The following is a 13,563-nucleotide window of genomic DNA, read 5'->3' on the forward strand; positions in this document are numbered from 1 at the left end:
TTAAGTTGTTGACTGAGGGGTCCCTTGGAGTCCAGTAAATACTCCAGGCTTTCGCTAGGATAGAAGGTTTCTCTCTGAAAACTGACAACGGGACCCCATTGCCGACCATATCCGCAGAGCCCATTGAATGTACAGAGGTCAAGCTGGTGCCAATTTGGATCCTTCGTTTTAATCTCCTTCGCGTGAGAAGGTGCTCTGCAGGCTATAGAAAGAAAAAACCTGGACACCAATCCAGCCACGAAATCCTCGACCTACAGTCTGTCCTGCCTGAAAGATTATCTGGGGCCATGGTGGTAGAGAACAGGTGTGAGGGCCAAGTAATGTTTGGTTCAACTTGGGGTCCGCTCCACAAGAGGGAGCCCATGCCCTGTACTGCCTTGATCCTCAGGAGCCAGAGAATGGGTCGTCTAGAAATTTAGGGTAGAACCAAATATGACTGACAAAGAGAAAAAAGAAAAAGAGGAAGAAAAAGAAAAAGAGGAAGAAAAAGAAAAAGAGGAAGAAAAAGAAAAAGACATGAAGACATGATTCCTAATGATATTCAACTATAATCATAGATAGTTCCCTTGTCCAGAGAGGCTTCCTGTGGGAAAAAAATGGGAGTGATTGCAGAGACCAAACTAACATTCTATTACCTGGCAAGCGTTCAATGATGGATTAAAGTTGTGAAAAGTAAAGTCTGCTCAAGTCAGGAAAAATGTAAAAGTCTAGTCTGATGTCAAAATTACAGACTGTGATTGATGCCAAGGTTTCAAATCCCAATGCTTCTATGACACACTGTCTTAGGTTTTTTATTGCTGTGAAGAAACGTTATCACCACAGCGATTCTTATAAAGACAATATCTAATTGTGGTGACTCACTTACAGTTTCTGTCTTCTAACAGAAACTTATAAAACAGTGTCCTGCTCAGCCATCATCAGAGAAGCTTCCTCTGCCGTTGGTGGGAACAAATACAGAAATCCACAACTGGCCAATGTGTAGAGAGCAAGAGTCTTTGGAATACTCAATCCTGAATGGGATGTCTCCATCAAAATCCTCCCCTTAGGGCTCAGGGAACTCTGAAGAAGAAGAGGCAGGGAGATTGTCAGAGCTAGTGGGAGTGGAGGACATCAAGGAAACCGTGCTTTCCAAACACACCAGGACTGATGCACGTGTGGACTCACAGAGCTATTGCTGTATAAATCATTGTAGCCAAAGCCCATGACAACTACCATAGCCATTTTTTCTGGGAAGATTTAATAACTAGGTTTGTTTCTGAGGCCACTTAAAAATTTGTGTGAAGAGAAAGTGCAAAATTAATTATAAAAATTTTAACAAAATGCTTTCCCATATTTTTACCTTCTTTTACTTCAGGTACTAAAATTATAATGGCAATTATTTTATTGTTCATTATAATTTCATTGGATACATTTTGTTTCTTTCTTATGGAGCAGCTCATCTTCTACCCTTACAAAAGTCATATGCATGTCATCTCTGTTACAAGACTAAGATCACAGCTGGTCTTGGTCATTTTTGTTTGTAAATATCAATGAGAGTTTATTTGCTAATCTTGAAAAGCATAAATGCTAGGTGAAAATGAATTTTATGAAAGTAAATATATTTTCATTTTTAGGCAAGCCATTGGGATATTGAAAACTATTTTTCTTTTCCTACAAGAGATGCTAATTTAATAGAAAGTAAAAGTCAAGAGGAAAGAATGAAAATAAATCCTTTATTTTCTAAAGAGGAGTCATGCTCAGACTCAACGCAAGTCTCTTTACCTACTGAGGAAAGTAAAGCCGATTCAACACACATGTAAGTGCTTTTCATCATTATCTAGATGTGAGGTCTAAGTAAGACATGGGTACAGCTGGACCTAACTTCCTGCGGTGTTATGCAGCTATCCAATGACAACCTCAAAACTTTACTTAATGTTTGGAGATTATTGAATCTTTGTACATGGTATAAACATATTCATATAAAATACTCATGTATTTTACGTCTTGCCTCCATTGAGTTATTAATTCTTTCACTCACCTCATACTTATTATTCTCCTCTGTCTCTGTGTCTTTGTCTGTCTTTCTGTCTCTGTCAGGGGATCCTTGAGAAGATTTTGCCTTGCAACCTAGCTTGTTCTTGAATATCATCTTTCCACAGTCTCCTCAGTACTAGGCATGCAGGCATTGATTTCTTTTTTTTTTAATTAAGTTTATTTACTTATTTCACATACCTTCCCTTATTCTACCCTTCCCCTTTCCTCCTCTCTCTCCCATCCACTCCTCTTCTGTTTCTGTTCAGAAAGCGGCAGGCCTCCATGGGTATCAACAAAGCATGGCATATCAAGTTTCTGAAGGACTAAACACCTCCCTTTTATTAAGGATGGGCAAGGCAACCTAGTATGAGGACTTGGTTCCCCAAAGTCAGGCACAGCATTAGGTACATCCAGCCCCTGCTCCCACTGTTAGGAGTCTCACAAGTAGACCAAGCAACAAAACTGTAGGTGGATTGTTCTGTCCAGCCAGCCAGGCCCCAAATAACAAGAGAGAGACTTCTTATTAATTATGAGAGCTTGGTCAAGAGCTTACACTTGTTTCTAACTAGCTCTCCTTTTTTAAGTTAACCCATTTGTATTAATCTACATATTGTCATGTGGCTTGCAGACATACCTGTCTTCTAACACCTCTGTGTCACCTGGTGACCTCAATTTTCTTCTTCCCAGTGACCTCTGGATCTGGCTGTCCCACCCACACCTCCTGCCTAGCTAATGGCCATTTCCTTTTTTTTTTAAATTAAACCAATAAGAAGGTGCCTTGGGAAAGGCATGTCTTCACAATGTACATTTCCATTATTTTTGCCTAAATAAAAAGTAAAGGGTTTAACTCTAACACAGTGACACTATATATGATAAGAACAATTATCATGTAAGAATTACACTCATAATATTCAGTCCTTTTTTATTTTTCAATTTTGGAAAAAGCACTCCATAATGTATACTATCTTAGTGAACCCAAAGTTCTGTACCTAATTTAGCTTTTATCATAAGTAAGGAAAACTATACCTATTTCATCTTCAACTCCATCAAAGACTCCAGAAGGATATATACTACCTGAGTAAATAATAACTTAGGGTGATGTTTAGCTGTGGGTCACCGCATCTGTTTTAATTAGCTACTGGATGAAGGCTCTCTGATGACAATTGGGGTAATCTACAATCAGAGTATAGCAGAATATTGTTAGATATCATTATATTGACATTTTTCCTCAAAGTTGTGTTTGGTTCTGTCTTAGATCTCTGGGCCATACAGCCTCTGGGCCCTGACACTCAATACAGTGTCAGTGATGGGCTCATTCTCATGACATGGGACTCATATAGGACTAGTCATTAGTTGGCTACTCCCATAATTGCTGCAAACCCTTTTCCAAGCACATCCCATAGGCAGGATAGACTGTAGGTCAAAGGTTGTGTGGCTGGGATGGTGTCCCAATTCTCCCACTGAATATCCTGGAAGGCATTGTCTTCTAGTCTGTCTTGTCTAATTTTGTTTTTCTAAATATTTTTTGATTTAAGATTCAAATATAATTATATTATTTTCCCTTTCCCCTTTCGTCCCTTACTCCATATCCATTTCATGGCCTCTTTTTTTCTTATTCTTGTTACACTTCTATTTCTATTCTGTCCTCAACAGAATTATGAGAAATAGTTCCTTTCCTTAATATTACTGTTTGTCTCTATCTGTCTGTCTACCTATTTATCTATCAACCTATCTATCATATATAATATGTTTTATTATCTATCATGCATGTATAATTATATTTATTGATCTGATATATATATATACATATATGTCAACTACCAATCATCTCACCATCATTAATCTTTCTATCATTTATAAATCTATTATTTATCAAACACTATCATCTCAGAATGTTTGTCAGACTTGACTCCTGTCTTGGTAAAATGCACAGGAATTTGAACAGAAGTTCCAAGAGCTTAACTCTAACTAGCTCTCACTCTTCTTAAGCTTTTAACTTTTTTGTGTTGATCAGACTTATTGTTTCTCCATATTACTCAACAAAACTTCATTCTACTTACTCTTGAATGCAAGGAAGTTTCCGTATTTATTTAGCTTTATTTCCTGTATTTTTCCAGCTTATGTTCTCATAATTTCACCTTTTATTTTAAACTGTCATATTTGAAAAGTGAATTCTATCTGTCTCTTAGAAAATTGGAACTGTTTTCCATATGCATCTACAATTATGTTTGACTTATAAAATTTCAAGGAAAAGTACCAAAAGTTCCTCTACACTCCTCAGACTATTTCCCACAATGTCTTATATTTGTACTGAACAGTTGTTATAGTTGATGAATAAACGTTGATGTTGTGCTGGTCATTGAACTTCATAGTGTAAGCTTCATAGTGTTATTTTTTACAATTTCTGTGGATTTTTTCTTCTCCATCCTTAGATGTAAAATCCCCAGCTTACGCATGTAATCTATATGCTCCTGAACTCTGGCCCTTGTGTTTTTGAGTCCTGTGCCCTGATCACAGTATAGCCATATTTGGGGATGCCACCTTTCTGGAATTAAAGAAAACTTCTCTATGTATTTAAAATCATCTAAATTCTCATCTTTTGTTTCTTCTTCTAGACTTAATTCTTGCATATCTTTATAGTCTTTCCCCCATTTACTCATCCACCATCCCTGTGACTAAATTTAGCAAGCACTGGTGCTATTCACTATTCCTAGCATTGCCCATCCTGTAATGACATATAGTTAGGAGTTGTGTAGTGAATAATCCTTAAAGGCTAGCTTTCTTCACAAATGGATACACATTTAAAGTTCCTCAGTATTCACTGAAGATATGAGAGTTCATTTCTTTTTTCCCCTAAGTGATGTGGATGAACAATTAATCCATTTACCATCAAATGTTATCTTGATTACTTCATAATTCGACAGTTATGTAGAATACAATGATAAATAATAACTCTATGTTATTTGCATGGATCTATTTCTGAGCTTTAGTCTATTGTATTGATCTAGCTGTCTGTGTTTTTCACCAACATAATCCTGTTTTAGTTATTGCAATTTTATGTTAAACCTTGAAGAAAGCTAGTTTGCTCATAGTATTCTTGCTTTATTCCTCTATATTCGTTTGGCTGTTCCAGGTCTTACTTATTATCATAAAAATGTCAGTCACTTTGTTGACATCCATAAAATATGTTTATAAAATTGCAATTACGGTTTCTTATTGAAATATGGGTCATCTTGGGACAAACCAGTGATATTCTTTCTACTCATGACTATCTATTATATGGAGGGGGAGACATAACATACAATCCTCACAAAGTAAAACACCAGAGACTGACGTAATGATTGAACCTAAGTCCAGTTGGTGAATTTAAGAGTTTTTACAAGGATTAATAGCAGCAATATGGCTGAGAACTAACAAACGGAAGTGTTGATTCAAAATGTAGCTATATCCTAGAAGGACTGTGACATTGCTGCTGGTGACTCATGAAAGTTGTCATGCATGCAGGCACCTGGCCAGGAGGAAGAAATGTCTCTGTTCAGCTCAGCTGGTCACAGGGCAACTGCTCATGGATATTATAAGGCTGGGAGGTGGCTTCTAGATTCTTGCAAATTTCCACTTTCTAGGACATGTGACCTTTTGTTTACCTGGAGTCTCTTGAGTCCAGCCCCTTCCCTGTGGTGGGAATGTTTCAGTTCAGAGGAAACCACTATACAACAGCATCTTTCTATTTGTTTATGTTTTTTTGAAAAATGTCCTTCCTTATGGTTTCATAGTTTTCCTAACACAGGTATTTCCATGTGTATTTTGTTAGATTATTCTTAAGTATTTCAATGTTTATGCTAGCATAAATGGTATACTTCAAATTCCAATTGTTTATTGATTTTACATATATATAAAACTAGATTTTTTACATTTCTTTTTTTAAAAATTTAAATTAGAAACAAGCTTGCTTCATATGTCAACCCCAGCTCCCTCTCCTTCCCCTCCTCCCCTGCCCCCCCACTAGGCCCTACTGCCCCCCCACCCAATCCCTACTGGGATCCCCAGGGAGTGTGAGGCCCTCCATGGAGGATCTCCAGAGTCTGCCATTTCATTCAGGGCAGGGCCTAGGCCCTCCCTCAAGAGCCCAGGCTTTGAGAGCATCCCTCACTGTGGGATGGGCACCCAAAGTCCATTTATATGTCAGGGATAATTACTACTCAAGGCCCCACAGATCTCCTAGGCCTCCTCACTGACACCCACATTCAGGATGTCTGGAAAAGTCTCATGCTGGCCTCCCAGCCATCAGTTTGGGGTCCAAGAGCTATAACTAGATTTTTAAATAAAACCTGCTATCACTAAGTGTTGCTAGAATAACTTATTATTTCCATAAGTGTTTTTTCTTACTTTTTCTCCACAGACAATATCTTCATCAAAACTGTTATTTCTTTATTTTCCATTCTGTACCTATTTTCTTTTCTTTCTTCTCTTTTTGTATTAGCTACAACTTCTTCTAATCTGATATTGAATTGATTTCTAAATGGTGGACGAGCTTTGCATATATAAATCTGAATAAATCCCACTTGACTACCTTTTTGTATACAGTTGGATTAGCTTAATAATGTTGTGTTAAAGTTTTGAAACTATGATCCTGAGAGAAATTGGTCTGCAGTATTTCTGTATCTTGTTTTGGTATGAGAACTATGTTGCTCCCTAGAATAAGTTACAAAATGTTCCTTTACTCCCATTTTTTGGAAGAAAATTAGTATTTCTTATGACTTACATGTTTTCTAGAATTTACGAGTGACACGATCTGGGTTTGATGATTCTGTTTGGAAGGTTATCATCGATTCTATTTATTAGCATGAACTATTACGTGCATATAAAAAGCACTGCTCCCATTAGACAAACAAAAAATCCGGTAGGCATTTGAACTTGCTTCTTAAAGAGTGAAATTCATTCACTATTTATTGCGCCTATGGAAAGAAATGATGCTTAGCAATGACAAGAAAATTGTTCCCGAAAATTCCCAGCATGTATCAATTGAGTGCTACTGTAGCCTTTTAGGTTGACCGATAGAGTATCATTGACAGCGCAAACTCTTTCCTTTTCCCTGCCACTCAGAGTGTCATCCACAACGCAAACTCTTTCCTTCTTCCTTGCCACTTCCTGATCTGTCTGCTGCCCAGTGGTTGAGGATGAGATATAGAAAAGGCAAAGAAGAAGGAAAACGATGGAGTCACAGTTCGCTAGACTCACCACACGGGCAGACCGTGAGCTTTTAATCTAGGAGTGCCTACAGTTGGCGGCTCTTTGATGGCCTCCACAAAGGGATACTTGTATGGAATGTTTCAAACTGATGCGTCCATTGCGTTGTCTCATGAGGTAAGGCACACAAGGCGTATTTAGATAGAGCCTATACACAACTCTGCTTGAGTTAATTCCTGTGTGGCCATAGGAAATCCATCAACACTGCCTAGGTTCCTGTTTACGTCATCGTGAGATATCAATCCACTGTTATCCTCTGACCTCATTTCAGGGTTTATATTTTCAATTTTTTGATTGGTCAATATGGGATGAGGCTCAGATAAGAGGATGTGAACTGTGCTTCGCTTTGTGGAAGTAGGAATGCGCACGGAATCTCCTCTGCTAATATTAAATTTGCCTTTGTCCCCTTTTCAGTTGGACAGTAGACACAAACATTGCAAGATCCATTTTGAAACTACTGCTTTGGTATACTGGTAGGTCACTACAGGGAAACTGCAGCATCACTTTGGAGCAGAAGAGATAGATTTTTTTTAACTCCTAATTAATATTTTTGCTTTTCAATGCTTTGAGCTTCTGCTGACATAGAGACAAAAGAAAAGTTATGCTAAACTGAACTTTGGTATTTATTATTCCATCTCTTTTAATTGTAGCTTTCCAAAATGTCAAGTAGCAGTTTATTATCGGGCAAAGGACATTTTTGATTTAGAAACAGAGCATTGCCAATATGCATAAGCATAGAAGACAGAAAATGGAAACTTTACCAAAGCTAAGATGTTTCCCACCAACTCAGATTGAAGATAAGAGAGTTAACTGAGGCCAATGCAGTAAGACCATGGTTCCCCTTTATTTCGTGTCTGTAAAAGAGTCAGTGTAAATATTATATATTCCAGCCAACAAGATAGTCTACCATTTTAAAATAAAATTTTCATATTTATTTATTTATTTATGAGACAGAGAAGGAGGGAGATAGGAGAAGAGAGAATACAGAGAAAGGCAGAGAGACAGAGAGAAGTCAAGAAGTGGAGTTGAGAGTGAAACAGCTAAGGAAACACCATCTTCTCCTGATTTTGTTTTGTGTTTACCTGGATACCTCTCAGTCCTCCACATCCCAACAGCAACAACCATCTTAGCAACCCTTCTAGGACTGTCTGCAATGCTGACCATGGTCCAGACATACTAACCAGAATAAATGATGCTTTTGCAGGCTAAAGCATAAAACTAGAATAACTAAGAAGAGGTATAAATCAGGAAAAAAAGCTGTCATGTGGTGTCTAGAAAATCCCACTAAGCTCAGCAAAAAGAGCAGTTACTCTAAACCCCTTTAACACTGGTGTAATTATGTTTTATTTTTATTTTTTATCCATTTTACATACCAACCACAGTTCCCCCTCCCTCTCCTCCTCCTGCTTCCCCCAATACCTCCTCCAACCCACCCTATCTACTCCTCAGAAAGGGGAAGGCCTCCTGAGAGGAGTCAATAAAGTCTGCAACATTCAGTTGAGGCAGGACCAAGCCCCTCCCCCTTGCAATTAGGTTGAGCAAGGTATCCCACCATAGGAAATGACCTCCAAAAATCCACCTTTTGCACCAGGGACACATGTAGTCCCACTGTTAAGGGTTGCACAAACAGACCTAGCTACACAACTGTCACCTGCATGCAGAGGGCCTAGTTTCATCCTGTGTAGGCTCCCCAGCTGTTGGTTTAGAATCCATGTACTCCCATGAGATTGGGCCAGCTGTCTCTCTGGCTTTCCTCATCCTGATCTTGAAGCCCCTTGCTCATAAAATTTCTCCTCCCTCTTTTTGATGGATCCTGGAGCTTGGCCTGGAACTTGGCTGTGGATCTCTGCGCCTGAATCTATCAGTTACTCGATGAAGGCTCTATGATGACAATTAGGGTAGTCACCAATCTGATTACAGGAGAAGGCCAGTTCAGGTAACCTCTCCACTATTGCTATGAGTCTTAGCTGGGGTCATCCTTGTGGATTCCCGGAAATTTCCCTAGCATCAGCTTTCTCCCTAGCCCCGTAATGTCTCTCTATCAAGATATTTCTTTCACTGCTCTCCCACTCTGTCCCTGTCCCCAACTCAACCATCCCATTCCCTCTTGCTCCCTTTCCCTATTCCCTCCCCTAATCACTCCTCCCCCAGTTTATCCAGGATAATTATTTCCCCTCCCGGGGTGATCCCTGTGTTCATCTTAGAGTCCTCCTTGTTACCTACCTTCTCTGGAGCTATGGGCTGTGCTCTGGTTATCCTTTGCTTTATATCTACTATCCACTTATTAGTGAGTACATATGGTGTTTGTCATTCTGAGTCTGTGTTACCTCGTTCAGGATGATTGTTTTCTAGTTTTATCCATTTATATTCCCGTTTCCCAGTGTCATTGTTTCTTACCTCTTTGTAATACTTCATTGTATACATGTACCACATTTTCCTTGTCTATTCTTTAGTTGTGGGAAACCTAAGCTGTTTCCAGGTTCTGGCTATTACAAACAGTGCTGCTGTGAACATAGGTGAGCCAGTGTCCTTGTGGTGTATTTAGTCATCCTTTGGGTTTATGCCCAAGAGCAGTAATGCTGGGTCTTGAGGTAGATTAATATCCATTTTTCTGAGAAACCTCCATATTGATTTCCAAAGTGGTTGTGTAAGTTTGCACTTCCACTAGTGGTGGAGGAGTGCTCCCGGTATACCACATCCTCCCTAGAATAGGCTGTCATCAGTGTTTTTGGTCTTAGCCATTCAGACAGGTGTTGTTTTGAGTTGCACGTCCCTGATGACCAAGAATGTTAAACAAGTCCATAAATGTCTTTTGACCATTTGAAATTCTTCTGTTGAGAATTCTCTGTTTAGATCTGTACCCCATTTTTAATATGATTGTTTGGTATTTTGATGTCTAGTCTCTTGAGTTTTTTATATGTATAGGAGACCAGCAATCTGTCAGATGTAGGGTTGGTGAAGATCTTTACCCATTCTGTAGACTGCCGTTTTGTCTTAATTACTGTGTCATTTGCCTTACAGAAGTGTTTCAGTTCTAGAAGGTCCCATTTATTGATTGTTGCTCTCAGTATCTGTGCTACTGGTGTTATATTTAGGAAGAGATCTCCTGTGCCAATGTATTCAAGGCTACTTCCCACTTTCCTATCAGGTTAAGTGTAACTGGATTTATGCAGAGGTCTGTGATCCATTTGAACTTGAGTTTTGTGCATGGTGATAGATATGGATCTATTTTCATTCTTCTACATGTTGACATCCACTTATGCCAACAACATTTGTTGAAGATGCTTTCTTTTTTTGCCCTGTACAGTTTTGGTTTCTTTGTCAAAAAATCAGGTGTTCATAGGTGTAGTGAGATAATCACTCCACCCACACCTGTAGCACTGACCACTCCTGTTTAGGTGTGGTCACAGTAGAGATATTGTTGAAATACAATGTATTGCAGGGGTAAACTCAATTCACATCACTTTATTCACAGTTGTAATTTTGAAAATTTGACTGAAAGCAGATAGGACCACAAGGATGAGGCAGACAAAGAGACTCTAGGAATGATGATCTCTGAGCAAGTCTCCAGGCTGATCATCTCAATCCCAGGGCAGTTTCCTGCTCTTCCAGGGTTTCTCAGGATGTGGTTGCAATACTGTGTGTCTTTCACAGTAATAGACTGCAGAGTCCTCAGACATCAGGCTCCTGAGCAACATGCAGGCTGTGCTGGACGATTTGTCTGCAGTCAGTGTGGCCTTGCCCTGGAACTTCTGATTGTAGGCAGTATCACACATTATCAAGATAAATACCTCCAATTCACTCCATGCCAGTCCAGGCTTCGTCTTCTCCCAGTCCATAACATAATCAGTGAGGATGTACCCTGAAGCCTTGCAGGACAACTTCACTGAGGACCCAGATTTCGCCAGTTGAGGAACAGACTGCTGTAGCTGGACCTGGGAGTGGACACCTGTAGCTACTGACATGAAGAAGATGATGATCTAGCTACATTCCATGCTGAGGACCTATGTGTTCAGTGACTATGGAGAGGACACTGTGGTATGACCATCCCTGTATTTACTACCATAATTCAAGGTATTTGAATATTTATGAGCAGGGTACTTCTTAGTCAAGGACCTAGTCCTGATGTCATGTGCCAGATGTGGAGTCATTTACAATGATTCATGGGATTCTGTTCAAATATTAAATATAATTTATTTCAGGGATGAGTCACTTTTACAAGATGTTCCGCAGGTTCCAGCCCCAAGGATCCACACAGGCTGTTCCCAGTGACCTGACTGGAAGCAAGAGAGAATGCTGGGGTCAGGGACTGGTCCTGCCCCTGTGACCACTACAAAACGGGCTTGGTCTGTGCTACAGTTGTGGGAAGGGTGAATATCTCACTATACATAGGTGTGTGGATCATCAATTCAATTCCATTGATCCATGTGTCCTTTTCATGTCAGTATCAAGCTGTTTTTGTTACTATAGCTCTAGAGTTGAGCTTGAAGTCAGGGATGACAGTACCTCCAGAAGTTTCAAGATTGTTTTGTGTTTCCATCCTTTTTTGTTTTGTTTTGTTTTGTTTTTCTGTATGAAGTTGAGTATTGTTCTTTCGAGGTCTGTGAAGAATTGTGTTGGGATTTTTTTTAATTTATGTAAAACTGCTATACCTATGAGCTTCAATACTAGGAGACTCTGAGGCATGAGTCTGCTGTTGGTTGCTGGCTGATAAACCGATCCACATACTTTAAATTTGTTTAATTAGCACAGTTGTCCAAAAGTGTCTCGTGGAGATCTTTTCTTGAAGGAAACTTTTAAGTCAGTTCTTTCTTTCCATCAGTGAACTGAAATGAAATTGTCATACTTGGGTGGCAAGAGCTCTTAGCTGCTGAACCACCTTGCAAAACAGAGTTCCATTCTTTTTGTTTTGTTTTTCAAGACACGGTCTCTCGGTGTCTTTGGAACTCATCCTGGAACTCTCTCTGTAGACCAGGCTGGACTCAAATCTGTAAACCAGGTTGGCCTCAAACTCACAGAGATCTGCCTGACTCTGCCTCCTGGGTGCTGGGATTAAAAGCATCTGCTACCACCACCTGACTGTGTCCCATCCTTTATTATAAATTTTATTGCTACCTTTTAAAAAGAATTGGTGCTTTGAGCATTTTTTCACCTCTTACTGAAATTCGATCTTATTTTGTTCCATGTCTTATCACTTCTAGACACCTTGTTTTATCAAAAGTTGTGCTGGCAGGTTTTAAAATTCACAATTTTCCTTAAAACTGGAATTTTGTTTTTCTCCCTTGGTTTTCCCACACTGAGTGTGTGTCCGAAGGCCATGGATGATCTCAGGACAGGGAAGCACAATTTTCTCTCCTGTGAAGCAGGCTTTTCAAGGATGTCTGCTTGTGCTCTTTAAAATTCTGCTTATTCCAGACAATTAGCTTGTAATAACTTTGCAATTGTTGTTATGAGACAGAATATAATAATGTCATTTAGGAATTATGCAGTAATTGAAAGAAAATGGTTACAAATTCATTTTCACAATTGACTTATTGGTTGCATCCCTTGTTTTTTCCAAGAATGTGACCATGACTGTGACAATACTTTTATTAGCTGTCAGTTGAACTTTCCAGTATTTTTTACAGATTTTACAAATACTTTTCAATGTTGAGCAATTATTTTTTGAGAAAAAAGGTTTCTGAAGCCCAAGCACTTTACTTAATCAAATGAGTAAACCCAAAATGGTCTATGCCTGTAGCATTATTTGTAAAAGACTCAGAAACAGATATTGGGGTTCAAGCTTCAAGCTGATGATCAGAAAAGAAAAGCAGCCAGCCCCTAGATCTCACCTCTAGCTCAGGCTGAAAGGGCTGATCTACCAGCTCTTCATCAAGCTTCAGACTGCTGCCTCTCCTCACCATGGCTGGAGAGAATCCAGAGACTACCTCAGAAATGCAGTTTGAGACACGGGGCTCCTGTCGTTTTTATGCCTTTCTAGGGCTGTGATTAAAGTCGTGTGATCCCAGATGATGAGATCATCTTTGTATGCGTTGTTTCTCTTTATAAATGGATTAGTTTCCAGTATCTTAGTGTGGCCTTGAACTAATAGCGATCTGTCTACCTCTACCTCCCAAAAGATGGGATTGAAGTGTATCACCACCATCTGATCTCTATAGCTTGTAGCTGACTTTGCTTTCTGAATCCTCAGGCAAGCTTTAATAAATCACAAGTAATATATCACCACACTAGGCCAGTTCCTGTCTTCATGCAAAACAGCAAAAGAAAAAACAAATGTATCCAAAAACATGAAAAGACCTGAGG

The 13,563-nt window shown here is 39.2% G+C and overlaps 1 protein-coding gene across 1 annotated transcript in view; it reads left to right on the forward strand.

The window, feature by feature from the left end:
• Wdr49 (WD repeat domain 49) overlaps nt 1–13,563 on the forward strand; it is a 174,685-nt gene that overhangs the window by 137,086 nt on the left and 24,036 nt on the right. The window contains exon 15 of the mRNA XM_040752640.1: nt 1,614–1,795. Within this exon, the coding sequence (XP_040608574.1) occupies nt 1,614–1,795 (182 nt within the window). The remainder of the gene's footprint in view (nt 1–1,613; nt 1,796–13,563) is intronic.

The sequence above is a fragment of the Mesocricetus auratus genome, unplaced genomic scaffold, assembly GCF_017639785.1.
Source record: "Mesocricetus auratus isolate SY011 unplaced genomic scaffold, BCM_Maur_2.0 Super-Scaffold_100009, whole genome shotgun sequence".
In the NCBI taxonomy this organism is placed as follows: domain Eukaryota; kingdom Metazoa; phylum Chordata; class Mammalia; order Rodentia; family Cricetidae; genus Mesocricetus; species Mesocricetus auratus.